General features: G+C 45.0%; 1 protein-coding gene across 1 annotated transcript in view; it reads right to left on the bottom strand.

The window, feature by feature from the left end:
- The window catches only part of camkmt (calmodulin-lysine N-methyltransferase), a 158,126-nt gene that overhangs the window by 25,342 nt on the left and 105,938 nt on the right, over positions 1–26,846 (bottom strand). Inside the window, exons 5-8 of the mRNA XM_029765227.1 lie at positions 25,017–25,068; positions 22,941–23,004; positions 19,374–19,440; positions 11,737–11,811 (exon numbers count right to left, since the gene is read on the bottom strand). Coding sequence (XP_029621087.1) covers positions 11,737–11,811; positions 19,374–19,440; positions 22,941–23,004; positions 25,017–25,068 — 258 coding nt within the window. The remainder of the gene's footprint in view (positions 1–11,736; positions 11,812–19,373; positions 19,441–22,940; positions 23,005–25,016; positions 25,069–26,846) is intronic.

Raw genomic sequence — 26,846 nt, 5'->3', positions numbered from 1 at the left:
TATGATCCCTTATTGATGTCACTTGTTAAATGATGAAGGGGAGGAGACAGGTTAAAGAAGGAAGCCTTGAGACAATTGAGACATGGATTGTGTATGTGTGCCTTTCAGACGATGAACGGGCAAGACAAAATATTGAAATGCCTTAGAATGGGGTTTGGTAGTAGGTGCCAGGCGCACTGGTTTTGTGTCAAGAACTGCAACGCTGCTGGGCTTTTCACGCTCAACAGTTTCCTCTGTGTATCAAGAATGGTCCACCACCCAGCTAACTTGACACAACAGTGGAAGTATCGGAGTCAACATGGGCCAGCATCCCTGTGGAACGCTTTCTACACCTTGTAGAGTCCATGCCCCAACGAATTGAGGCTGTTCTGATGGCAAAACAGGGGGGGGGGGGCTCCAATTTAACCTCAGTCATTGTATCATTTCAAATGTGCTGGAGTACAGAGCCAAAATAAGACAAAAAATGTCACTGTCCCAATACTTTTGGAGCTCACTGTATTTATATAAATAAAATATGATGTTAGAAATTATAAAAACAACATTCAATTTATATAATTTACAAGTAACAACCATAATTTTAATCCCCAAACCTCAACAGTGACATGATATAAAACTGTACAAACCTAGTGACATTTGAATAATAGTTTTTTGCAAGTCTAAGGGAACTCAACAAGCTATCATATGTTATTACTCAGTAATGACCATTATCAGATCATTGAACACTGATGCAATGTATGTAAAACTCCTTTAGATGAAATGAGAGATTTAAAAAGAGATGGCAAGACTAAGGTGGAGGGGTTGGAATGAGATGGTATACTGTATCTGTCTGTTTGTAGAAGTACTTAAGATAAATAGTTTTAAATACAGATGAGAATATAAGGAATATAAAGGTGATATTAAGATTTAAGAGATTAAACCTGTGTGAGAAAGTGGAGGAAGTGGAGTGTAATTGTATTCAAATATGAGTGAGAGTGAGTGAGTTTGACAGACAGAGACTGTGTGTGTGTTAACGTGGCCACTCATGTTTGTCCTCTCTTTGGGGAGACGGGTGACAGGAGCGTCATTGAGCAGGAGATGAGAAGAGGAAACAGACTTGTGTTCATGCACGCCTCGTTGCCCACGGTGATCACCCTGGTAACGCACTCACGGTCAGATCAGCACCATGCTGGGCTTCAGTCACCCCCCTCACCCTCCCCCTCCAATCACACCCAAAGCAGCCGTCACTCTAATCACAATAGCCTCTGTCAGGACCAATATTATCCCAAATGAGTGCTAAAGTAATTTGACTAAATGCAACAATACAACCCAGATCTAGCATAATCCAACACAAAGCCCCTACTGGCTCTCAGCGTTGCAATCTGGGGGAAACTTTCCAATCACGTTAGCTGGTGACCTTCCCTATGCAAATCTGTCTCTTCTGTAGGAAATCCGTGTGGAGCGGAGCGGGATGGAGGACAGGGGAGCGGGATGGAGGAGAGGGGAGCAGAGCGGGATGGAGGAGAGGGGAGCGGAGCGGGATGGAGGAGAGGGGAGCGGAGCGGGGTGGAGGAGAGGGGAGCGGAGCGGGACGGAGGAGAGGGGAGCGGAGCGGGACGGAGGAGAGGGGAGCGGAGCGGGACGGAGGAGAGGGGAGCGGGACGGAGGAGAGGGGAGCGGAGCGGGATGGAGGAGAGGGGAGCGGAGCGGGATGGAGGAGAGGGGAGCAGAGCGGGATGGAGGAGAGGGGAGCAGAGCGGGATGGAGGAGAGGGGAGCGGAGCGGGATGGAGGAGAGGGGAGTGGAGCGGGATGGAGGAGAGGGGAGCGGAGCGGGATGGAGGAGAGGGGAGCATAGCGGGATGGAGGAAAGGGGAGCGGAGCGGGATGGAGGAGAGGGGAGCGGGGCGGGATGGAGGAAAGGGGACTGACTGACCCGACTGATGGGCCTGACTGTGTCCCTTACCACACACAGAACATTGTGACCTGGGTTTAGAATTCCAGACTGGAATAAAACAATAAAATAAATACACTTGATTTCAGTAGGGGGGCAGGACAGTGCACCACAGTGGGCACTTAGCCTCAGTGTGATGGGATTAAATAATGCTTTGGGAAACAGTGAGTACATTCGGGGACATGTACTGTATGTGGAAGGATACATTGACCTCCATCTATGGAGAAAGAAAGTCCCTCTCTGTGCTGGAAACAGGAAGCAGGCTATACCAGCAGAAGGAGATACAGTAAGGCCTAGTAGTAATACGCTATCTCTGAGGTATCTCTGGCTGCCTCCAATGGGAACACACCAGATCAGCTTCCTGAGTGAACTCCGACCTTAGTCCATGTGGGTGTTATGTGGGGTACTGAGGTAACACATGTAGTGAACAGGGTTTTGGTATAGTTGGTGATGTGTAGGGGATAGGCCGCTGTAGAGAATAGGGATTTCATGCAGATGGGTGATGATAAGGCCCTTGTACTGTTTTGTACAGATGAGATAAAGCTTCTAGTTTTCCTCTCCTTTTTCAGTCTCATTGTTCCACTAATCACTTCCTGCACTTATCTAAGATGGTTTCAGACTCATTTTCTTGCTTTACAAGAAATGTCACTTCACAAATCCATTGTAAGGACACAGATGTGAAGGTTATACAAGTTTGAGTTTGTAAAAACACTTTCTAGTCTATTGACCACAATGACATAATGCTTCCATTGACCTGTCTTTTGTACCGGGAGCAGATTGTGTGTGTGGTGAGTAAGAATGTGAGTTTAGAAATGACGGCGTCTAACATACGTTGGGGTTGTGACCTCTGACCTCAAATCAGGTTCATTATATGGTGAACTGGTGACCCCCCCTGTTCTGTGCGGGTGGGGTCACTGCTGAACAATGGAGGTTGGGCCTTAGGGAGGGGAGGAGAGGGGTGGGCAGTCTACCCTGTCTCTGCCCTTCTCTCTGTCCCCTTCCCCTGGTCAGCGGGGCACCCCACCCCTCTAAACACACTCCGAGACACTTCCACTGCTTCCCCTTTATCTGAACCTAACCCACCAGTCATCTGATATACACTATATATACAAAAGTATGTGGACACCCCTAGTGGATTTGGCTTTTTCCTGTGGGTATCAAGAATGGTCCACCACCCAGCTAACTTGACACAACAGTGGAAGTATCGGAGTCAACAAGGGCCATATAAAATCGAGCACACAGCCATTCTATCTCCATAGACAAACATTGGCAGTAGAATGGCCTTACTGAAGAGCTCAGTGACTTTCAACGTGGCACCGCTATAGGATGCCACCTTTCCAACAAGTCAGTTCGTCAAAATTCTGCCCTGCTACAGCTTCCCCAGTCAACTGTAAGTGCTGTTATTGTGAAGTGGAAACGTCTAGGAGTAACAACGGCTCAGCCGCGAAGTGGTAGGCCACACAAGCTAACAAAACGGAACGGCCGAGTGCTGAAGCATGTAGCACGTAAAAGTCGTCTATACTCGGTTGCAACACTCACTACCAAACTACCTCTGGATGGAACGTCAGCACAAGAAATGTTCGTTGGGAGCTTCATGAAATGGGTTTCCATGGCCGAGCAGCCACACATAAGCTTAAGATCACCATGAGTAATGCCAAACGTCGGCTGGAGTGGTGTAAAGCTCGCCACCATTGGACTCCGGAGCAGTGGAAATGCTTTCTCTGGAGTGATGAATTACGCTTCACCATCTGGCAGTCCGAGGGATGAATCTGGGTTTGGCGGATGCAAGGAGAATGCTACCTGCCCCAATGCATAGTGCCAACTGTAAAGTTTGGTGGAGGAGGAATAAGGGTCTGGGGCTGTTTTTCATTGTTCGGGCTAGGGCCCTAAGTTCCAGTGAAGGGAAATCTTAACAGCATACAATGACATTCTAGACAATTCTGTGCTTCCAACTTTGTGGCAACAGTTTGGGGAAGGCCCATTCCTATTTAAGCATGACAATGCCCCCGTGCACAAAGCGAGGTCCATACAGAAATAGTTTGTTGAGATCGGTGTGGAACAACTTGAATGGCCTGACCTCAAACCCATCGAACACCTTTGGGATGAATTGGAATGCCGACTGTGAGCCAGGCCTAATCACCCAACATCAGTGCCCGACCTCACTAATGCTCTTGTGGCTGAATGGAAGCAAGTCCCCCCAGCAATGTTCCAACATCTAGTGGAAAGCCTTCCCAGAAGAGTGGAGGCTGTTATAGCAGCAACGGGGGGAACAAACTCCATATTAATGCCCATAATTTGGGAATGAGACGTTCGATGATCAGGTGTCCACATACTTTTCGTCATGTAGTGTACTATACAGTATACTGAACAAAAATATAAACACAACATGTAAAGTGTTGGTCCCATGTTTCATGTACTGAAATAAAAGATCCCAGAAATGTTTCATACGCACAAATAGCAGATATCTCTCAAATTTTGCGCACAAATGTATTTACATCCCTGTTAGTGAGCATTTGTCCTTTGCCAAGATAATCCCTCCACCTGACAGGTGTGGCATATCAAGAAGCTGATTGAACAGCATGATCATTACACAGGTGCACCTTGTGCTGGGGGCAATAAATGGCCACTCGAAAATGTGCAGTTGTGTCACACAACACAATGCCACAAGATGTCTCAAGTTGAGGGAGCGTGCAATTGGCATGCTGACTGTAGGAATGTCCACCAGAGCTGTTGAATTGAATGTTCATTTCTCTCCATAAAGCCGCCTCCATAGTTGCTTTAGAGAATTTGGCAGTACGTCCAACCGGCCTCACAACCGAAGACCATGTGTATGGCATCGTGTGGGTGAGCGGTTTGCTGATGTCAACGTTGTGAACAGAGTGCCCCATGGCGACAGTGGGGTTATGGTATGGGCAGGCATACGCTACGGACACTGAACACAATTGCATTTTATCGATGGCAACTTGAATACCCAAAAATACAGTGATGAGGTCCTGAGGCCCATTGTGAGGCCCATTTTTTAAAGGTATCTCTGAAAAACATATTCCCAGTCATGTGAAATCCATAGATTGGGCCTAATTTATTGACTGATTTCCTCATATGAACTTTAACTCAGTTGCGTTTATATCTTTTGTTAAGTATACAGTGCATTCGAAAGGTATTCAGACCCCTTGACTTTTTCCACACTTTGTTACGTTACAGCCTTATCAATCTACACACAATACCCCATAATAACAAAGCAAAAACAGTTTTTGTTTAAATTGTGGAGTGCTGCAGAGATGGTTGTCCTTCTGGAAGGTTCTCCCATCTCCACAGAGGAACTCCGGAGCTCTGTCAGAGTGACCATCGGGTCCTTGATTACCTCCCTGACCAAGGCTCAGTTTGGCTGGGCGGCCAGCTCTAGGAAGACTCTTGGTGGTTCCAAACTTCTACCATTTATGATGGAGGCCACTGTGTTCTTGGGGACCTTCAATGCTACAGAATTATTTTGGTAACCTTCTCCAGATCTGTGCCTCGACACAATCTTGTCTCTAAGCTCTACAGACAATTCCTTCGACCTCATCGCTTGGTTCTTGCTCTGACATGCACTGTCAACTGTGGGATCTTATATAGACAGGTGTGTGCCTTTCCAAATCATGTCCAATCAATTGAATTTACCACAGGTGGACTCTAATGGGTTTAAATACTTATTAAAATTTTAAAACAGATACCATATTGGCATAAGAGTGCAAAAATGTATAAAAAAACTGTTTTTGTTTTCTAAATATGGGGTATTGTGTGTAGATTGATGAGATTAGAAAAACATATTTTTTTTGAATAAGGCTGTAACGTAACAAAATGTGGTTAAAAGTAAAGTGGTCAGAATACCTTCTAAATGCACTGTATATACAGTACCAGTCAAACATTTAAACACCTACTCATTCAAGGGTTTTTATTTATTTGTACAATTTCTACTTTGTAGAATAATAGTGAAGACATCAAAACTATGAAATAACACATATGGAATCATGTACTGTAGTAACCCAAAAAGTGTTAAACAAATCAAAATATATGTTTTATTTGAGAGTCTTCAAAGTAGCTGTCATGTCCTGACCAGTAAAGGGGTCATTTGTCATTGTAGTTTAGTCAGGGCGTGGCAGGGGGTGTTGTTTTTGTGTGTTTTGGGGTTGGTTTATTTAGAGGGGATTTGTTCTAGTTTTCATTTTCTATGTTCGTTTTCTGTGTGTGGCCGAGTATGGTTTCCAATCAGAGGCAGGTGTCTTTCGTTGTCTCTGATTAGAAGCCATACTTAGGCAGCCCTTTATCCCTTTGGGTTTGTGGGTGGTTGTTTTCTGTATAGCCTGTGTGCCTTACAGAACTGTTTCGTCGTTTCTTTATTTTGTTTGAGTGTTCTCTCTAAATAAAGAAGGAAGATGAACACTATACCCGCTGCGCTTTGGTCTGTCCCTTACGACGCTTATGACAGTAGCCACCCTTTGCCTTGATGGCAGCTTTGCACACTCTTGGCATTCTCTCAACCAGCTTCATGAGGTAGTCACCTGGAATGCATTTTAATTAACAGGTGTGCCTTGTTAAAAGTTAATTTGTGGAATTTATTTCATTCTTAATGCGTTTGAGCCAATAAGTTGTGTTGTGACAAGGTAGGGGTGGTATACAGAAGATAGCCCTATTTAGTAAAAGACCAAGTCCATATTATGGCAAGAACAGCTCAAATAAGCAAAAAGAAATGACAGTCCACCATTACTTGAAGACCTGATGGTCAGTCACTACGGAACATTTCAAGAACTTTGAACGTTACTTCAAGTGCAGTCGCAAAAACCATCAAGTGCTATGATGAAACTGGCTCTCATGAGGACCGCCACACGAAAGGAAGACCCAGAGTTACCTCTGCTGCAGAGGATAAGTTCATTAGATAAGTTCAACTGCACCTCAGATTGCAGCCCAAATAAATGCTTCACAGAGTTCAACAGACAGATCTCAACATCAACTGTTCAGAGGAGACTGCGTAAATCAGGCCTTCATGGTCAAATTGCTGCAAAGAAACCACTACTAAAGGACACCAATAATAAGAAGGGACTTGCTTGGCCCAAGAAACACGAGCAATGGACATTAGACTGGTGTAAATCTGTCCTTTGGCCTGATGAATGTGAGATTTTTGGATCCAATTGCCGTGTCTTTGTGAGATGCAGAGCAGGTGAACGGATGATTTCCACATGTGTGGTTCCCACTGTGAAGCATGGAGGAGGTGTTGTGATGGTGCTTTGCTGGTGACACTGTCAGTGATTTATTTAGAATTCAAGACACACTTAACCAGCATGGCTACCACAGCATTCTGAAGCGATACGCCCATCTGGTTTGAGCTTTGTGGGACTATCAGTTGTTTTTCAACAAGACAATGACCAAACATGCCAAGCGTGTGCAAAGCTGTCATCAAGGCAAAGGGTGGCTACTTTGAAGAATCTCAAATATAAAATATATTTTGATTTGTTTAACACGTTTTTGGTTACTACATGATTCCATATGTGTTATTTCATAGTTTTGATGTCTTCACTATTATTCTACAATGTAGAAAATAGTACAAATAAATAAAAACCCTTGAATGGGTAAGTGTGTCCAAACTCTTGACTGGTACTGCATGCATGCATGCATGCATGCATACATGCATGCATGCATGCATACATACATACATACATGCATGCATGCATGCATGCATACATACATACATACATACATACATACATACATACATACATACATACATACATACATACATACATACATACATACATACATACATACATACATACATACATACATACATACATACATACACATACACACACACACACACACACACACACACACACACACACACACACACACACACACACACACACACACACACACACACACACATATACATACATACATATAAACACTACATACAATCCAATCTTCTCTTAGACTAATCAAGTAAAGTGTCCATTTAGGAAATTATATATAAACGTACGTATAACATCTACAGGTGTAGGATCTTAATTGGATCACCCTGTTGTTGCAGGACATTTCCTGTCCATTGGTTTTAATTCTCCACACAATAATTCACATTTCCTGTTGCTGCAGGATTATTTTCCTACTGTGAGAAACTGGTCAAATTAAAATCCCACATCTGTTATGTCTACTAATACTCTTTAATAGCCTCCTCTCTCTGTCCTCTTCCCTTCCTGATCACTTAGCTCAGAGGACCTGATTAATGAAAAGGCTATATAATGGAAAGGCATTTAGTGCTTTTACCTATCAGTCGCAGTGGAGAAAAGGAGACATGAAGAGGAAGTAATTTGGGCCTATTGGAACACATTCTCTCTCTTAACATGATAGGAAAGGAACCATGGAATTATAATTACTTGGGATTCTTTTTCTATAGACAGAACAAATCACAATGTCCCTGTGTATCACACATTGACTGGATAATACTCTCAATACTTCTCATCTGTCTCCTTATGGGCACTACAGTATATCCAGTGTGTTTTGGACAAGTCACTAAAACCTCTTTTGATTGGATACAGGGCTGTCCTGTCCTGTCCTAGGTATTTTCCCGGCACTCCAAGACGCTCCAAGAAAAACAAGGCCACTTAGTAAGGCTCTATAAATAGCAGTAGTAGTGCATTACAGAAGTATATTAACCCAGATCCATCTCTTATCGCCCCGGGGGCCAAATGGGATGACATGGTGAGAACAACAGAGCAGAATTGGGTGGGCTGGAATATGGGTGTGTGTGCGCGTGCAGGGAGCAATTGAGGATGTAGTCTGGGTTCTTTTGGGATGGTCTGAGAAGCGAACGTGAGTGACTTAGATATTCTCGACAAGTGACTAAACTCACTGCTGATAATCTACGATGGTTACCCTGTGGTGTGTGTCATTTGACCAGGCTTGAGGTGTGATCTCAGGGTGTGTGCGTGTGTGTGCGTGTGTGTATGTGTACAGGCAGGGGACTGTGGCTCTGACCCGACTTCCGCGCTAAATCTGGACTAATCCTGGCAGCATTAACTTCATCTGTACAGTGAAACCTGAAGGATCCATTGACCCATTAGGACACAGTGACAGGAAGGCATTTACTAAATGACTGGTGGAAAATCATAGGGTGTTGCTTAGCTGCTTACTCTAATCAGATGATTGACGCTACTGACGATTAGAGTAAAAGCCCTCCCTTTTTTGAGCCAGGTTTTTTTTTTTTTTTTTTACAGATGTTGCATTGTGTTATTTGTTTACTGCATATCACTAATTCTTCTGTGGCTGCGGCTGATGCAATGCTTTTTGTGAAATGAAAGGGATTTCTAAAAAGTAAGCCCCCCACCCCAGTCCCTGCACACATACACACGCATGTTCACATGCACGCACGCATTGATACAGACACACAAACACGTACACCTGGCTTACTCACAGGTGGATGTATATAACAAAGTAGGGTCAATTATCAGTATTGGATAGAAATGAGTAAATCAGGGAGAACAGAGATTCAAAAAGGATACAAAATAGACTCTGTGTGTGACTGTATAAGACACAATGATGACACACACACAAACACCGAGCAATGGTGAACACACAAAGGGCTTTATCTTCATGCCCACACATGGGCAGCTTAGAGGAGCCAGCAGACGTGCCAGTGTCCTAGTCGCCAAGCAGACATAGTCACACACACACACACACACACACACACACACAGTCTCTGCAGGAATCCCAGCACAGCAACACACCAGTGTGTGATCATTTTCTTCTTCTACAGTGCCACACACACACACATGCTCAAACACACCTCTTCACATATGTTGTCTGTGTGAGCAGGTGTCTCATTCTATGCACCCGAAAGACAACGTTTGGCTACAGATACTTAACTACCTTTCATGATCATTCCCTCCCTTAAATGAACAATCCACAAAGCCAATTCTATTTCAACCTCTTAGGTCACGAGCTCCACCAAACACCACATGCCTTCTGCAGTGCCATTCTTCCTGCTATACATGTGTGCAGTATGATGCCATGTGTTTCTGTGTCTGTCTCTCTCCTCAGTCAGCGTCCACTCTCCATGTATGTATGAATGTGTGATTGTCTGTGTTTGTGCGAGTGTGTGTGCATAAGTGTGTGTGTACGTGCGTGTTTGACTGTGTGTATACGTGTGTGTACAGTATATCTGTATGTGAGAGGTCTGTTCTCTCCTCCAGTAGTCAGTGGGCTCGCTGCTGCAGCGCCATTGTCTGAAAGACTATAATTAATTGGAGGAGAAGTGTGGCTGTTGACCTTTTCGCAGGTGATCGTGAGCCTGCCGCGCTCCGCTCGTTAATCGCTCAGCCATCACTCTCTCTCGTTCCTGACCACGACAATTACACACCGGTCGCCCGGCGCACAGAGCGACAGTCGAAACGGCCACTTCCACACCAGGCAGACACACACACTTACACAATGATGCACTCACAAACACACACTGACATACACACACTCATGAAAAAATGATGCATCAACACAGAGGCACGCACACAGACACACGCACACACACCACACACGCACACACACACAAAGTATCCCCTATTACCCACTCTGTACAGCTGTTCATTTCACCTGCCCATTACCTGAAATCTGTGTGACATTAGAATAATGCTAACTTTCCTAATGCTCCACTTATCTAGGAGGTCATAAACGTATCATAGAAATGAGACAGGCTGAGAGCCATGTTCCCCTCCTGGGTGGGCACAGGTCAAGCGTTTCAGACACTTTTGGAGGGATTTCTAACTCGTACTACTCTATGTGAGTGGCAGACAGATGGTGTAGATTGATGATGGAGACTAGAAGTGAGGAGTAAGAACCAGGAAGAATCTTTATCATAGGATCCCTGTCATTAGAGTATCCCCTCTTTTCTGGATTATTCACAGCTACATTTACACTTGAGTTAGCTATAGTGCTCCTTACATTGAGTGGGTTGAGGAACACTGAGCGACAGGAATTCCAGATAGTCCCTTTCCTGATCTAGAGGTTGGATAAAGATGTCTCAGGGCCATGAAGCAAATTTCATATTTTTGAAAATATTGTACATATTTGAATCCAGTCTGTATAACTAAACAACGTGAGAAACCACAAGATTACGTTTTGGGCTCTACAAAAAACTGTCCCCAAAAAGTTGACATCAACAGGATGGACAGAGAGCAGGAGAGACAGAGGAGAGGGGAAAACAAACACAGAAATAGATATGGGACTGAGATGATGAGAGGAGAGCGAGGGAGAAAGAGCGAGAAAGGGAGAGCTCTTCATTTCCTGATCAGCACTAAGATCTGTGTTAAGGAGCTGGAGCTAATTGAGATGTTTGTGTTGCTCCTTTCTATTCCTCCACTCCCTTTCTCTTTCATTCTCTCTCCGTCTTTCGCACTCTCCTCGTCTCTCTCTCTTTTTCGCCAAGGCGTAATTATTTGCAATTTGCCTAAGTCATCCATTTGCTGGGACGCCAAGCATGAAAAATAGGCAATTTTGTCAAAATGGAAATGCCTCTCGGAGTCAACCTAGGGGAAATAACCCGGGGAGAGGGGCTGTCTGATGGAGCCCATCTGATAACTGTCACAGGAGCAGAAATAATAAAGTGGCCACGTCAGGCTGCCACGAGGTGTGTGTGTGTACGTCTGTATGTATGTACAGTATGTATGTACGTGTGTGTGTGTGTGTGTGTGTGTAGAGGGGTAAGTTGTGAACTTGGTGGGTGTGCCCAGCCGAGAGCCCGCTTGCAACTCGCCAGGGGCATCAGGGGTCATTGGCGGTTGTACCTACCAGTCTGCGCACATGACGATGTCAAAGTGTCCCTCCAGCGCTGTGACATCTGTCTCACAGTCCCACCTCACCACTCTGTAGGATGGGTAGAAGTTAAAGTTTTATTGTCACATGCAAAATTACAGTGAAATGCATAACTTTCAAGCTGTACACAACAGTGCAATAATCAATATCAAAATAGTATACCTAATAAAAGTAATTAAAACAATTCTTTAAAAAACTAATATAGATATATACCGAACAAAATATAAACGCAACATGTAAAGTGTTGGTTCCATGTTTCATGAGTTGAAAGAAAATATCCATACAGACAAAAATATTATTTCTCTCCAATTTTGTGGACAACTTTGTTTACATCCCGGTTAGTGAGCATTTCTCCGTTGCCAAGATAATCCATCCACCTGACAGGTGTGGCATATTAAGAAGCTGATTAAACAGCATGATCATTACACAGGTGCACCTTGTGCTGGGGATGATAAAAGGCCACTCTAAAATGTAGACTTTGGTCACAGAATACAATGCCACAGATGTTTCAAGCTTTGATGGAGCGTGGAATTGGCATGCTGACTGCAGGAATGTCCACCAGAGCTGTTGCCAGAGAATTTAATATTAATTTCTCTACCATATGCCACCTCCAACGTAATTTTTGAGAAGTTGGCAGTACGTCCAACCGGCCTCACAACCGCACACCACGTGTAACCACGCCAGCCCAGGACCTCCACATCCAGCTTCTTTCTTCACCTGCGGGATCGTCTGAGACCAGCCATCCGGACAGCTGATGAAGTTGAAGAGTATTTATGTCTGTAATAAAGCTCTTTTGTGGGGATTTTTTTTACAATTTTGATTGGCAAGGCCTGGCTCCCCAGTGGGTGGTCCTGGCTCCCAAGTGGGTGAGCCTATGTCCTCCCAGGCCCATGCATGGTTGCGCCCCTACCCGGTAATGTGGAATCCATAGATTAGAGCGTAATTAATTTATTTCAACTGACTGACTTCCTTATATGACCTGTAACTCAGTAAAATTGTTGAAATTGTTGCATGTTGCATAAATGTTTTTGTTCAGTATATACACCACCGTTCAAAAGTTTGGAGTCACTTAGAAATGTCCTGGTTTTTGAAAGAAAAGCTAATTTTTTGTCCATTAAAATAACATCAAATTGATCAGAAATACAGTGTAGACATTGTTAATGTTGTAAATGACTATTGTAGCTGCAAACAGCAGATTTTTAATGGAATATCTACATCGGCGTACAGAGGCCCATTATCAGCAACCATCACTCCTGTGTTCCAGTGGCACGTTGTGTTAGCTAATCCAAGTTTATCATTTTAAAAGGCTAATTGATCATTAGAAAACCCTTTTGCAATTATGTTAGCACAGCTGAAAACTGTTGTTCTGATTAAAGCAGCAATAAAACTGGCCTTCTTTAGACTAGTTGAGTATCTGGAGCATCAGCATTTGTGGGTTTGAATAAAGGCTCAAAATGGCCAGAAACAAAGCACTTATTTCTGAAACTCGTCAGTCTATTCTTGTTCTGAGAAATGAAGGCTATTCCATGGGAGAAATTGTCAAGAAACTGAAGATCCCGTACAGCGCTGTGTACTGCTCCCTTCACAGAACAGCGCATACTGGCTCTAACCAGAATAGAAAGAGTAGTGGGAGACCCCGGTGCACAACTGAGCAAGAGGACAAGTACATTAGAGTGTCTAGTTTGAGAAACAGACACCTCACAAGTCTTTGACTGGCAGCTTCATTAAATAGTACCCACAAAATACCAGTCTCTCTGCTTTGCTGGTGACACTGTTGGTGATTTATTTAGAATTCAGGGCACTCTTAACCAGCATGGCTACCACAGCATTCTGAAGCGATACGCCATCCCATCTGGTTTGTGCTTAGTGGGACTATTATTTGTTTTCAACAGGACAATGACCCAATACACCTCCAGGCTGTGAAAGGGCTATTTGACCAAGAAGGAGAGTGATGGAGTGCTGCATCAGATGACCTGGCCTCCACAATCACCCGACCTCAACCCAATTGAGATGGTTTGGGATGAGTTGGACCGCAGAGTGAAGGAAAAGCAGCCAACAAGTGCTCAGCATATGTGGGAACTCCTTCAAGACTGTTGGAAAAGCATTCCAGGTGAAGCTGGTTGAGAGAATGCTAAGCGTGTGCAAAGCTGTCATCAAGGCAAAGGGTGGCTACTTTGAAGAATCTCAAATCTATTTTGATTTGTTTAACACTTTTTTGGTTACTACATGATTCCATAGGTGTTATTTTGACTGGTATTGTATATAATAAAGAAAACATGAGAAATAAGAGAGGAAGTTATATACAGGGTCATTGCCAATAGCACATTTACAATGTGCAGGGATACTGGAGTATTTTTAGAATGGCAAAGGGCTTAGGGGAGAGTAACATACTGTAGGGTAACTAACTATCGTTTACGGACACACAATCAGGTACAAATATGCTCATTCTCCATTAAACATAAATTATGCTCCCTTTCCCTTTGTCCTGCTCCCTTCCTCCCTCCTTTCTTCCCCTCTCAGTGTGTTGTCCCCTGGCGTCTCAACGCCCCCCACTGTGTGTGTGCCTCAGTGCACAGAGGTAAAACACACCTCGTCAGACCTCTCAGAGAGAGCCCTCTCTGACATGACACCTGAAATCAACAGCTCGATTGTCTCAGCCCAGGAATCCCACTGCTAGTACTACGACTGCTGTGACCACTGACAGGTACTCTCCAAGTCTACAGGAGCGTCATCAGTACTACTGTAGTGTACCGAAAGGGCTGCTCCTGCTATTAATGTTAATGTACAGTCTCTAGTCCCAGCTCCTGACAGCCCCCTCCTATACACTATCCACGCCCCGCCTGTGGTCACTACGTCCGCCTTCCTTCTCCTTTCCATCTCCCCATCTCTTCAGCCAGTTAAACACTTGACTCTTTTTTTCTCTCTCTCTCTCTCTCTGTCTCTCTCTCTCAAGAGATCGGGCCCAGGCCCCAGACAGCCAAATGGGATTATTAATAAACCATTATTAACACTCAGTAAACAAAAATTATGTCTTGTGGAAATACAATCTCATCTCCCGGCAGGGGGCCCGCGCCTGCTTTTTATTCAGTGACTTGAGAAAAGCAATCCCCCCTCATCCAATCGCGGGGCGACCTTCACCCCTCTCAAACCGTGCGTTCTGACAGGAGGTTTAATCTGAAAAGAAAACAATCAAAGTAATGCAGGCTAATTATACGTTTACTTTTTCACTTCATCATCCCCGTGTAAATACACGAGGAGGAGGGAGGAAAGAGGTGCAGGGAGCAAGGGAAAGAGTGAGGGAGGGAGAGTAGAGGAGGGGAAGCGAGGGAGACTGGGATCAAGTAAGTGAGATCGCTGAACGACAAAATGACTTTTTAGGGAGGTAATGAATGGTATTTTTCAGCTAGAACTATCCCTGTATCCAGGGTACAACAGAATGTCTGGTGACGTGGGGGTTCTGTTGATGGTTTCTGGATGAGGACATCCAATTAGACCGAATCGTTCTGCTTTGATAAATTTACACACAGACACACCTCCTTTACCTCTACCTCAATCAGGACGGGTGATACCTTGCCTTTCACATACCTTAACCACGTAATAAGCCCTGACTCTCCAACAGCAGCAGTTAAGCATGGCTAACCCTAACCCAGACTTAACTATCTGCCTTAAAGGTCATGAACAGTCAAAATTATGTTTTTGATGATATTTGGATGAAACCAGTATGATGTCCAAAGTATGAAAAATGACTGTTGCTTCTACATTGATAAAGTTTGATCATGAAGTTACTGGTCCCCTCCCCCATGTCAAACACTTGGATTCAGGAGGCGGATTATTAAGGGGATAGGGTGACCCTAACTCTCATTTTATTATACCAATGGTAACATGATATTCTCTTACCTAATTTAAATAAGTACCGCCCTGTAACCAACATCGGAAAAGGCGTGTTTGCAGAGGGGCGTGGTTTATATAGCTAGTTAGCTACTCTACTGGAGACATAATTTGACTGTAGGGTGGCAGAAAATGTACACTGAACAAAAATATAAACGCAACACGCAACAATTTCAAAGCTTTTACTGAGTTACAGTTCATATAAGGAAATCAGTCAATTGAAATAAAGTCATTAGTCCCTTATCTATGGATTTCACATGACTGGGAATACAGATATGCATCTGTTGGTCACAGATGCCTTTAAAATACACTGCTCAAAAAAATAAAGGGAACACTTAAACAACACAATGTAACTCCAAGTCAATCACACTTCTGTGAAATCAAACTGTCCACTTAGGAAGCAACACTGATTGACAATAAATTTCACATGCTGTTGTGCAAATGGAATAGACAACAGGTGGAAATTATAGGCAATTAGCAAGACACCCCCAATAAAGGAGTGGTTCTGCAGGTGGGGACCATAGACCACTTCTCAGTTCCTATGCTTCCTGGCTGATGTTTTGGTCACTTTTGAATGCTGGCGGTGCTTTCACTCTAGTGGTAGCATGAGACGGAGTCTACAACCCACACAAGTGGCTCAGGTAGTGCAGCTCATCCAGGATGGCACATCAATGCGAGCTGTGGCAAGAAGGTTTGCTGTGTCTGTCAGCGTAGTGTCCAGAGCATGGAGGCGCTACCAGGAGACAGGCCAGTACATCAGGAGACGTGGAGGAGGCCGTAGGAGGGCAACAACCATAGCAGCAGGACCGCTACCTCCGCCTTTGTGCAAGGAGGAGCAGGAGGAGCACTGCCAGAGCCCTGCAAAATGACCTCCAGCAGGCCACAAATGTGCATGTGTCTGCTCAAACGGTCAGACTCCATGAGGGTGGTATGAGGGCCCGACGTCCACAGGTGGGGGTTGTGCTTACAGCCCAACACCGTGCAGGACGTTTGGCATTTGCCAGAGAACACCAAGATTGGCAAATTCGCCACTGGCGCCCTGTGCTCTTCACAGATGAAAGCAGGTTCACACTGAGCACGTGACAGACGTGACAGAGTCTGGAGACGCCGTGGAGAACGTTCTGCTGCCTGCAACATCCTCCAGCATGACCGGTTTGGTGGTGGGTCAGTCATGGTGTGGGGTGGCATTTCTTTGGGGGGCCGCACAGCCCTCCATGTGCTCGCCAGAGGTAGCCTGACTGCCATTAGGTACCGAGATTAGATCCTCAGACCCCTTGTGAGACCATATGCTGGTGCGGTTGGCCCTGGGTTCCTCCTAATGCAAGACAATGCTAGACCTCATGTGGCTGGAGTGTGTCAGCAGTTCCTGCAAGAGGAAGGCATTGATGCTATGGACTGGCCCGCCCGTTCCCCAGACCTGAATCCAATTGAGCACATCTGGGACATCATGTCTCGCTCCATCCACCAATGCCACGTTGCACCACAGACTGTCCAGGAGTTGGCGGATGCTTTAGTCCAGGTCTAGGAGGAGATCCCTCAGGAGACCATCCGCCACCTCATCAGGAGCATGCCCAGGCGTTGTAGGGAGGTCATACAGGCACGTGGAGGCCACACACACTACTGAGCCTCATTTTGACTTGTTTTAAGGACATTACATCAAAGTTGGATCAGCCTGTAGTGTGGTTTTCCACTTTAATTTTGAGTGTGACTCCAAATCCAGACCTCCATGGGTTGATAAATTGGATTTCCATTGATTATTTTTGTGTGATTTTGTTGTCAGCACATTCGACTATGTAAAAAAAAAAGTATTTAATAAGATTATTTAATTCATTCAGATCTAGGATGTGTTATTTTAGTGTTCCCTTTATTTTTTTGAGCAGTGTATATACTATAACCCCACCGCCACCATGGGGCACTCTGTTCACAACATTGACATCAGCAAACAATTGCAACCGGGACTCATCCGTGAAGAGCACACTTCTCCAGTGTGCCAGTGGCCATCGAAGATGAGCATTTTCCCACTGAAGTCAGTTACGATGCCAAACTGCAGTCAGGTCAAGACCCTGGTGAGGACAAAGAGCACGCAGATGAGCTTGAGACGGTTTCTGACAGTTTGTGTAGAAATTCTTTGTTTGTGCAAACCCACAGTTTCCTCAGTTGGTCTCAGACAATCTTGCAGGTGAAGAAGCTGGATGTGGAGGTCCTGGGCTGGCATGGTTACACGTGGTCTGCGGTTGTGGGGCCGGTTGTAGGTACTGCCAAATTCTCTAAAATGACATTGGAGGCGGCTTATGGTAGAGAAATGAACATTACATTCTCTGGCAACAGCTCTGGTGGACATTCCTGCAATCAGCATGCCAAGTCCATGCTCCCTCAAAACTTGAGACATCTGTGGCATTGTATTGTGTGACAAAACTCCACATTTTAGAGTGGCCTTTTATTTTCCCCAGCACAAGGAGCACCTGTGTAATGATCATGCTGTTTAATCAGCTTCTTAATATGCCACACCTGTCAGGTGGATGGATTATCTTGGCAAAGGAGAACTGCTCATTAACTGGGATGTAAACAAATGTGTGCAATTTTTTTGTTGAGAAATACGTTTTTGGTGCATATGGAACATTGCTGGGATCTTTTATTTCAGCTCATGAAACATGTGACCAACACTTTGCATGTTGCTTTTATAATTTTGTTCAGCATAATTAAAAGTTGACACTATTCATCTCTGGCAAAGACACTTCTATGTTTCCCCTTTCATCTGTGTCTGGTGTTAGCTAGTTACCGGCTAGCTAGTTCTTCATCTGTGTCTGGTGTTAGCTAGTTACCGGCTAGCTAGTTCTTCATCTGTGTCTGGTGTTAGCTAGTTACCGGCTAGCTAGTTCTTCATCTGTGTCTGGTGTTAGCTAGTTACCGGCTAGCTAGTTCTTCATCTGTGTCTGGTGTTAGCTAGTTACCGGCTAGCTAGTTCTTCATCTGTGTCTGGTGTTAGCTAGTTACCGGCTAGCTAGTTCTTCATCTGTGTCTGGTGTTAGCTAGTTACCGGCTAGCTAGTTCTTCATCTGTGTCTGGTGTTAGCTAGTTACCGGCTAGCTAGTTCTTCAGCCAGCATGGAACAAAAGGGGGGGAAGGTTTGTTCAAAACTCTGAGGTAGTTGTCATGTCAAATCATCTGTCAGTGCTGCTGTGAATGGCATCACAAGAGACATGCCAAATGGGGGATGTTTAAAAAAGTTGACATCATTGACGCAATTTCCATGTTGTTTGAGTTGCTTTGTGTTTCACCACATTTGCTTGAGATGATTTTACTGCAACACTGCATCCAAGTTTCTTGACATAGGCGTTTCAAAGACCTGTCAGTCAACGCCAGCCTCTTTTCAAACATTCCTGGTTGTAAGCCATGAGAAAAATGACTTACATTTAAAAAAAAAATTTTTTACATTTCTATCCACCGAAAATATTATGGCTGATATTTTAGTCACTCAAAAGGCTATTTTACATGGGAATAAGAATGACTGTTCCACAGTGATGTTCCTTTTTGTAAAACCCCTCAATCTACCTTCTTTGTCAGAAAGAAGTAGAAAGTAAAATATGACGTCTTGATCATCAGTCAAAGATGATAACTGAGGTGACTTAATGAGCTGAACCCATATATGGATTTCATTAAAGTAATAGTGATAGAGAGATTTGAGAGGTGTGAGAGAGGGAGGTGTTATCAGATAAACGGCTCACCTGCTGGAAACATCTGTGGAGCCAAAGACACCGGCCTGCCTGTTTCTCTCGATGACTCCACGCACATCTGGTGACCTGGTTAAGGTTACAACTAAACATCTCACGTTCACAAATAACATTAGTCACATGCAGCTACTGACATGATCTAGCATTTTATTAGGCAGGTTTTGGGTCTTTGGTGGTAACTTATCAGCTGCGGTCACGCACGCACGCACACACACACCATCCCTGATCTCCAGGGGCAAAGTGAGAGGCTGCCAGATGCTTGACAGGACAGAGCAGAAATGGGCAGAGCAGAACAGAGCAGAACAGAGCAGAACAGACCTGAACAGAGCAGAGCAGGGCAGGGCTTAATGGAGGCCAGCAGATCAATCAGAAGGCTTTTAACCTGTAGCCTACGCCTGAGAGGAGCTCACCACATCACCACTATGACACACAGGCTGATTGATGTCAACCTGTCTATTAATACACTGTCTGGAGGGCCGGTGCTGAGGCAATTCAATTAGGATTTATCTGTCTTTAAAGCAGCAAAGAGCTGTAGCAAATCCAATCTAGAGCGCGAAGAGGGGAAGAGGAAAGAGAGGGGGAGGGGGGAGAGAGGGAGAGGTATCTGCTGGATGGATGGAGAGCCAATCCTAGATCAAAGGGATGGGCCCTTACACACACATGCATGCACACACACACAAATGTTCGGACAGACACCACACACACAAATGTTCGGGCAGACTCCATACACACGGACACAGGGCAGGTCTGTGTAGTAAGAGAGTCAGCACACTGGGATCATGGGCTGAGGAGGAGAGGAGCTTACAGGGTAATCTCATCAGTACCACCTCACTGGGGGAGAGGTCATCCTACACACTGCCAAGTGGTGTACACACTATCTCACTATCTCTGTCACACTCACCCCCCCGCCCCCCAAGTGGTGAAACAGCCATGCACGCACGCACACAAGTACACACACACACATATAGCCAAGAGCTGTAACAGCCATGCACACACAGTGGTGTAACAGGTTTGGTTGGGGTCAATTCAAATTAAGGTCAACCCTAACAGGCTTGTACACACACTCTCTCAGTCACTCACACAAATACAGTACTCGAACCGACAGGCATTCAGAAATAACGTTACACTTAACAAGCACTCAAGAATTCAACAGGTTCTCACATAAACACATTCATCTATACAGTAAGTAGATACTTATATTCCTACTGCCAATTGTATAGTAGTAGTGCATTTTTTGTCTGTTCTGGGTGTGTAAGCGGAGGAATATATGTCCTTCTGGGTCTTCACACAGGGGGGAAGCAGCCAACATTCATGAATCAGACAATGGAAACATTTCAAATGATTTTCAGTTTGTAATTCAAGGTCAGGAGTGAGGGTGCTTGGTGAGCGTGTGTCTACTGTACGTGCGGCTGTATGGCACAATGTGTACGTGCGGCTGTATGGCACAATGTGTACGTGCGGCTGTATGGCACAATGTGTACGTGCGGCTGTATGGCACAATGTGTACGTGCGGCTGTATGGCACAATGTGTACGTGCGGCTGTATGGCACAATGTGTACGTGCGGCTGTATGGCACAATGTGTACGTGCGGCTGTATGGCACAATGTGTACGTGCGGCTGTATGGCACAATGTGTACGTGCGGCTGTATGGCACAATGTGTACGTGCGGCTGTATGGCACAATGTATGTGTACGTGCGGCTGTATGGCACAATGTGTACGTGCGAGGCCCGGTTAAATAATAATATATGCTAGTTGCTACATATTTACACTAAGAACGTGAAAAAGCGACTTTGAGAGGGTACTTACTGTACATGTTTTGTGTTGATTGAGAGAAACGCCTATTCTATTTCATCCACTCTCAATAGCCATATCTGCTCATCTATTTCTCTCCATTCTTTCTCTTTTCTCACACTTATCACACCATTCCATCTATTTCTATTATGAGAACGACTACACAAAAATAGTCTCTCGGGAAAAAGCCTGTGAATGTTGTGAAAGTGGCCTATTGGGCAACACAGCTGATTGTCCATCTCTGTGGTTGCCTTTCCCGCCACCTTCTTTCTTTTCTCTTAAACAAAGCTGCAGTCAACGCTGAATTGTGTACGTTTCCTTCATCAGAGGCCCAGCGATGCTATTGTTACTGCCTCCGTGATATTCAATGACGTCTCATTGTGGTGAACAGTTCTTCAGCTAAATCTGAACCATGTATTTTGTCCAAGCTTAGCGTGTGTAGGTTTCCTGCTTTTGTAAAAGCCACAGATTTCTCTTTATCGTGCTGGTACAATGGAGAAGAGAGGATGGAAGGAGAGGGCTGGGGAGGGTGGGTAGACAGCGCTAACCAATGAGAGTGCAAGGAGCTAGCAGTGCAAACCAATGAGAGAGCAGCGAGCTGGCAGTTCAAACCAGTGAGAGAGCAGGGAGCAGGCAGTGTGGGTACAGGTGAAGGGGCACAAGACCCAATACCTCTGGGTAGGCCGTTCCGTTGCCCCAAGTTGCCCCAAGCAAAACAAACAGAAGGAAAGCCACATTAATAACTGAAGCAGTCCAGTTGCTCAGCAACAATGCCCCAACAACTCCTACCTGGATCTGATCTCATCAAAAAATTTAACAAAACTTCAAATGCAGCACAGAGCCCACTCTGGAAATGTGATGTTCTTGTAGAATATGTGTTACATATAACAATATATATATAACAATATAAAACAATATATATATATATATATATATATATATATATATATATATATATATATATACGTATATATCAAAAAAGGGTACTTTTATGATATTTACATTTATATTTGAAGACTACTCACATTTCAGAGCACACTGTGCAGATTTAAATGACACCAAGAATGGCTTTCTAGCATCTACAGAGTCATCCATCATTGTAGTGTCTTAAAGGAGGCCTGGGTAAGACTAAAATGTCACACATTTCTCAACTTTAATTAGTTCTTTCCCAATAACTATTTTGGATACAGATTTCGAAGGTATGCCAAGCATCCTTCCACCAATGGCCTTTCTATGGATTTAATTTCAGGAAGATCCAAAACATTAGAAATATCTTTGTGACAATCTTGTATGGAATGCCCCTTTATTGAATTTAATTGAATTTAATTGAATTAAATGCTCAGTCATCTAGCATTGTGGCTTTGGCCCTGAGAGGGAGTTAAAAAGACATGCATTTGGAGATACTTTTAGATAGTATGCAATTATTTCACTCAAATGGGGCAAGGTCTTACCAACCACTTTCAATCACTCATATAACACAACTGTAGAAGGATGGATTGAAATGGTATGGAAGGGACATTCTGCTGAATTCTAAGTGATATTGGGCACCAGAGTGCCGAGTGTGTCTTTGTGAAAAAGTACATTCCCTCACATTCTCAGACAACTGTAATATTCTCTGACCTTGTAAAAAAAACACAGACACACACATATACAGACAACCAACATGCCCAGAAACGCTCACGCACACACAGTGTCTCTATGGGTTTGCTAATGACCCAGGGCTGAGTGCTGTGTTTGGGTCTCTGATGGAGTGAGAGAGAGGAGGATACTCTGAATAGCCTTCTCGTTCCCATCTGATAACAGAACTTCCTTCACGTCAGCACAAATGGCAATCTGAAAAGAGAGAGAGAGAAATCAGAGAGTGAAAGATGAGACAAAAAGAGGACAAGAACCCAAAATAAAAGCAAAAGACCCCTAGAGAGAGTTAGGCACTCCCCCTCCCTCTCCTCCCTCTCCAAACACACAAGACAGAAGCATCGCCTCATCTACAAAGCCTCATTCTCAACAGCTCCCTCTCCTTCCCTCTCTCCATCTTCCCTTTTTCTCTCCCTCCCTCCCCTCCTTTTCTCAGTCATCCTTTTTTCCCTCCATTTTATGTCTGCATTATTTTAATCATTCAATCAAATCAGTCAATACTTTTATCATTCCCGTTAGCTGTGGGCCTCTATCTTGCTATCAGTCTGTTCAGTAATTGCATTGTGACAGGGGATGATGGCGAGCAGAGAGCCTTTCATTTGCCGGTTTGTGTTTATCAGGCGGAGCCATCACGCGCGCTGTCACTCTGCTCTCTGCTCTCGGCCTGCCAGATGCCCTTCATATAACTTTGCACCGCAGACGATGGAGTGCTTTGTGCTGCTGCACGCTTCAGCTTCTTTACAACCCCGTCTTTTCTGTGTTTGCACCCTTTTTCTTCCCTTTTTTATCATTGGTGTGTGTGTGTGTGTGTGGCACATTCATATAAGATCAATGTTGTCAAATGCTCTATGACACACTGACAAGACCATCAGATGTCACTCCCCCAAACACACACACACCTCCACTCCAATTCAGCACCAGAAAATACACAGAGAGAGCCATGAACATTCCCTCACCCCTCTTCCTCCCTCCTTTTCTCCCTCTCGCCCTAGTGGGCTGCTTGCTCCCTCCCCTTCTCTCCCTGTGGGGTGTAAGGGGACAGCAAGCCCTGTCCCACCAGCTGGCCAGACGGGGAGAAGGAGCCCTAGGCCGAACAGGGCCAGGCCAGCCATGCAGAAGAGAAGAGCAGGACTCCACTCACTCTGGAAACCCTGCCGAGGCAGACCCCCTACAGGGAACTACATAGAGAGAGGGACAGGGAGAAAGAAAGAGAGGAGAGAGAGAGAGAGGGGAGAATGAGATGCAAAGGACGCATATGGATGGAGAGAGAAGATGATGGAAGAGAGAGAGGGATGAAGGAGTAGAAAGGAGAAGGGGGAGAGAGGAGGTGTGGATGGAGGAAGTAGGAACTGATGAGGAGGAGGGGGGGATATGGAGGAAAGGAAAAAATATACAGGAAGCCAAGGGGCAAGAAGAGGAGGAGGGAAGGAGGTAAGGAATGAGGAGGGGAAGAAAGGAGGGAGGAGGGGAGAGGTGTGAGGGAAGGAGGTAAGGAATGAGGAGGGGAAGAAAGTAGGGAGGAGGGGAGAGGTGTGAGGGAAGGAGGTAAGGAATGAGGTTGGGAAGAAAGGAGGGAGGAGGGGAGAGGTGTGAGGGAAGGAGGTAAGGAATGAGGTTGGGAAGAAAGGAGGGGAGAGGTGTGAGGGAAGGTCTTCAGCAGCAGCCTGCAATGTCACAACACGGGATATTGACTCCAGGGAGATAAAGGCAGGCTGGTCTTCTGAAGACGGTGGCGGATCGATGACACGCTAAAGCCTGTCGATGTGGAGGGGCTCTTAAGACCTCGGCTAACAATCCCTCAACCTGTCAGCACAAGGGGCAGGCCTAGGGCTCTCTGCTCTCCTCCCCCTGCACACACACATACACACACGGATCCACAGCACAGAATTACACGTAACAGTAGGAGTGTGTGAGTGTGTGTGTGTGTGTGTGTGTGTGAGTGAGTGAGTGAGTGAGTGAGTGAGTGAGTGAGTGAGTGAGTGAGTGAGTGTGTGAGGGAGTGAGTGAGTGAGTGTGTGTGTGAGGGAGTGAGTGAGTGAGTGAGTGAGTGTGTGTGAGGGAGTGAGTGAGTGAGTGCATGACTGCACACACACGGTGTGTGTATGGATTCACAAGGGGTCAACTTGATTAGTGAGAGAGCAGACATGGTTGTGCAGAAATGTGACATATGTGTAGTATGGTTGAATGTGTGTGGGAGAAATGTTACTTACCATGAGCCCTGCAAGACAGGTCATCCCTCCTCCCAACTCACACACCGCACCCCTAGGAGAGAGAGAGAGATACTGTACATTTACACTGAGTGTACAAAACATTATGCTCTTTCCAGGACATAGACTGACCAGGTGAAACCAGGTGAAAGCTATGATCCCTTATTGATGTCACTTGTTAAATCCACTTCAATCAGTGTAGATGAAGGGGAGGAGACAGGTTAAAGAAGGATTTTTAAGCCTTGAGACAATTGAGACATGGATTGTGTATGTGTGCCTTTCAGAGGGCGAATGGGCCAGATACAAGATTTAAGTGCCTTTGAACGGGGTTTGGTAGTATGTGCACCGGTCTGAGTGCTTCTAGAACTGCAATGCTGCTGGGTTTTTCACGCTCAACAGTTTCCTGTGTGTATCAAGAATGGTCCACCACCCAAAGGACATATAGCCAACTTGACACAACTGTGGGAAGCATTGGAGTCAACATGGGTCAGCATCCCTGTGGAACGCTTTCGACACCTTGTAGAGCCCATGCCCCAACGAAGAGGCTGTTGACAGTGACATTGTTGTGCCTTTATCTCCTGGTGGAAATAGGAGTTTGTATTGCAGCAGGGACATTAAGGTAATGATGGTTGTTGGGTTCCCCATGGTGCTGCTGACATTGTGTACTGGATACACACACCAGAGGGCAAAACGGGGGGTACAACGCAATATTAGGAAGGTGTTCTTAATGTTTTTTACACTCAGTGTATATATATATATATATATATATATATATATATACAGTACCAGTCAAAAGTTTGGACACACCTACTCATTCAAGGGTTCTTCTTTATTTTTACTATATTGTAGAATAATAGTGAAGACATCATTCAAAGTAGGCACCCTTGCCTTGATGACAGCTTTGCACATTATTGGCATTCTCTCAACCAGCTTCAGGAGGTAGTCACCTGGAATGCATTTCAATTAACAGGTGTGCCTTGTTAATTTGTGGAATTTCTTGTCCTCTGCAGCGTTGTCTTGGCTGTGTGCTTAGGGTCGTTGTCCTGTTGGAAGGTGAACCGTCACCCCAGTCTGAGGTCCTGAGTGCTCTGGAGCAGGTTTTCATCAAGGATCTCTCTCTGTACTTTGCTATGTTCATCTTTCCCTTGATCCTGACTAGTCTCACAATCCCTGCCGCTGAAAAATATCCCCACAGCATGATGCTGCCACCACCATGCTTCACCATAGGGATGGTGCCAGGTTTCCTCCAGATGTGACGCTTGGCATTCAGCCAAAGAGTTCAATCTTGGTTTCATCAGAAAAGAGAATCTTGTTTCTCATGGTCTGAGAGTCCTTTAGGTACATTTTAGCAAAGTCCAAGCAGGCTGTCATGTCATGTGGCATGTGCCTTTTACTAAGGAGAGGCTTCTGTTTGGCTTCTCTACCATAAAGGCCTGATTGGTGGAGTGCTGCAGAGATGGTTGATCTTCTCGAAGGTTCTCCGGAGCTCAGTCAGAGTGACCATCGGGTTCTTGGTCACCTCCCTGACCAAGGCCCTTCTCCCCCTATTGCTCAGTTTGGCCGGGCGGCCAGCTCTTGGAAGAGTCTGTGGATCAACATTTCTTCCATTTAAGAATGATGGAGGCCACTGTTCTTGGGGACCTTCAATGCTGCTGCAATTTTTTGGTACCCTTCCCCAGATCTGTGCCTCGACACAATACTGTCTCAGAGCTCTACAGACAATTCCTTAGACCTCACGGCTTGGTTTTTGCTCTGACATGCACTGTCAACTGTGGTACCTTATATAGACAGGTGTGTGCCTTTCCAAATCATGTCCAATGAATTGAATTTACG

Source organism: Salmo trutta, chromosome 10 (genome assembly GCF_901001165.1).
Source record: "Salmo trutta chromosome 10, fSalTru1.1, whole genome shotgun sequence".
NCBI lineage: Eukaryota > Metazoa > Chordata > Actinopteri > Salmoniformes > Salmonidae > Salmo > Salmo trutta.
The sequence above is the reverse complement of the archived record's forward strand: the minus strand, read 5'-3'. Positions and strand labels throughout refer to the sequence as shown.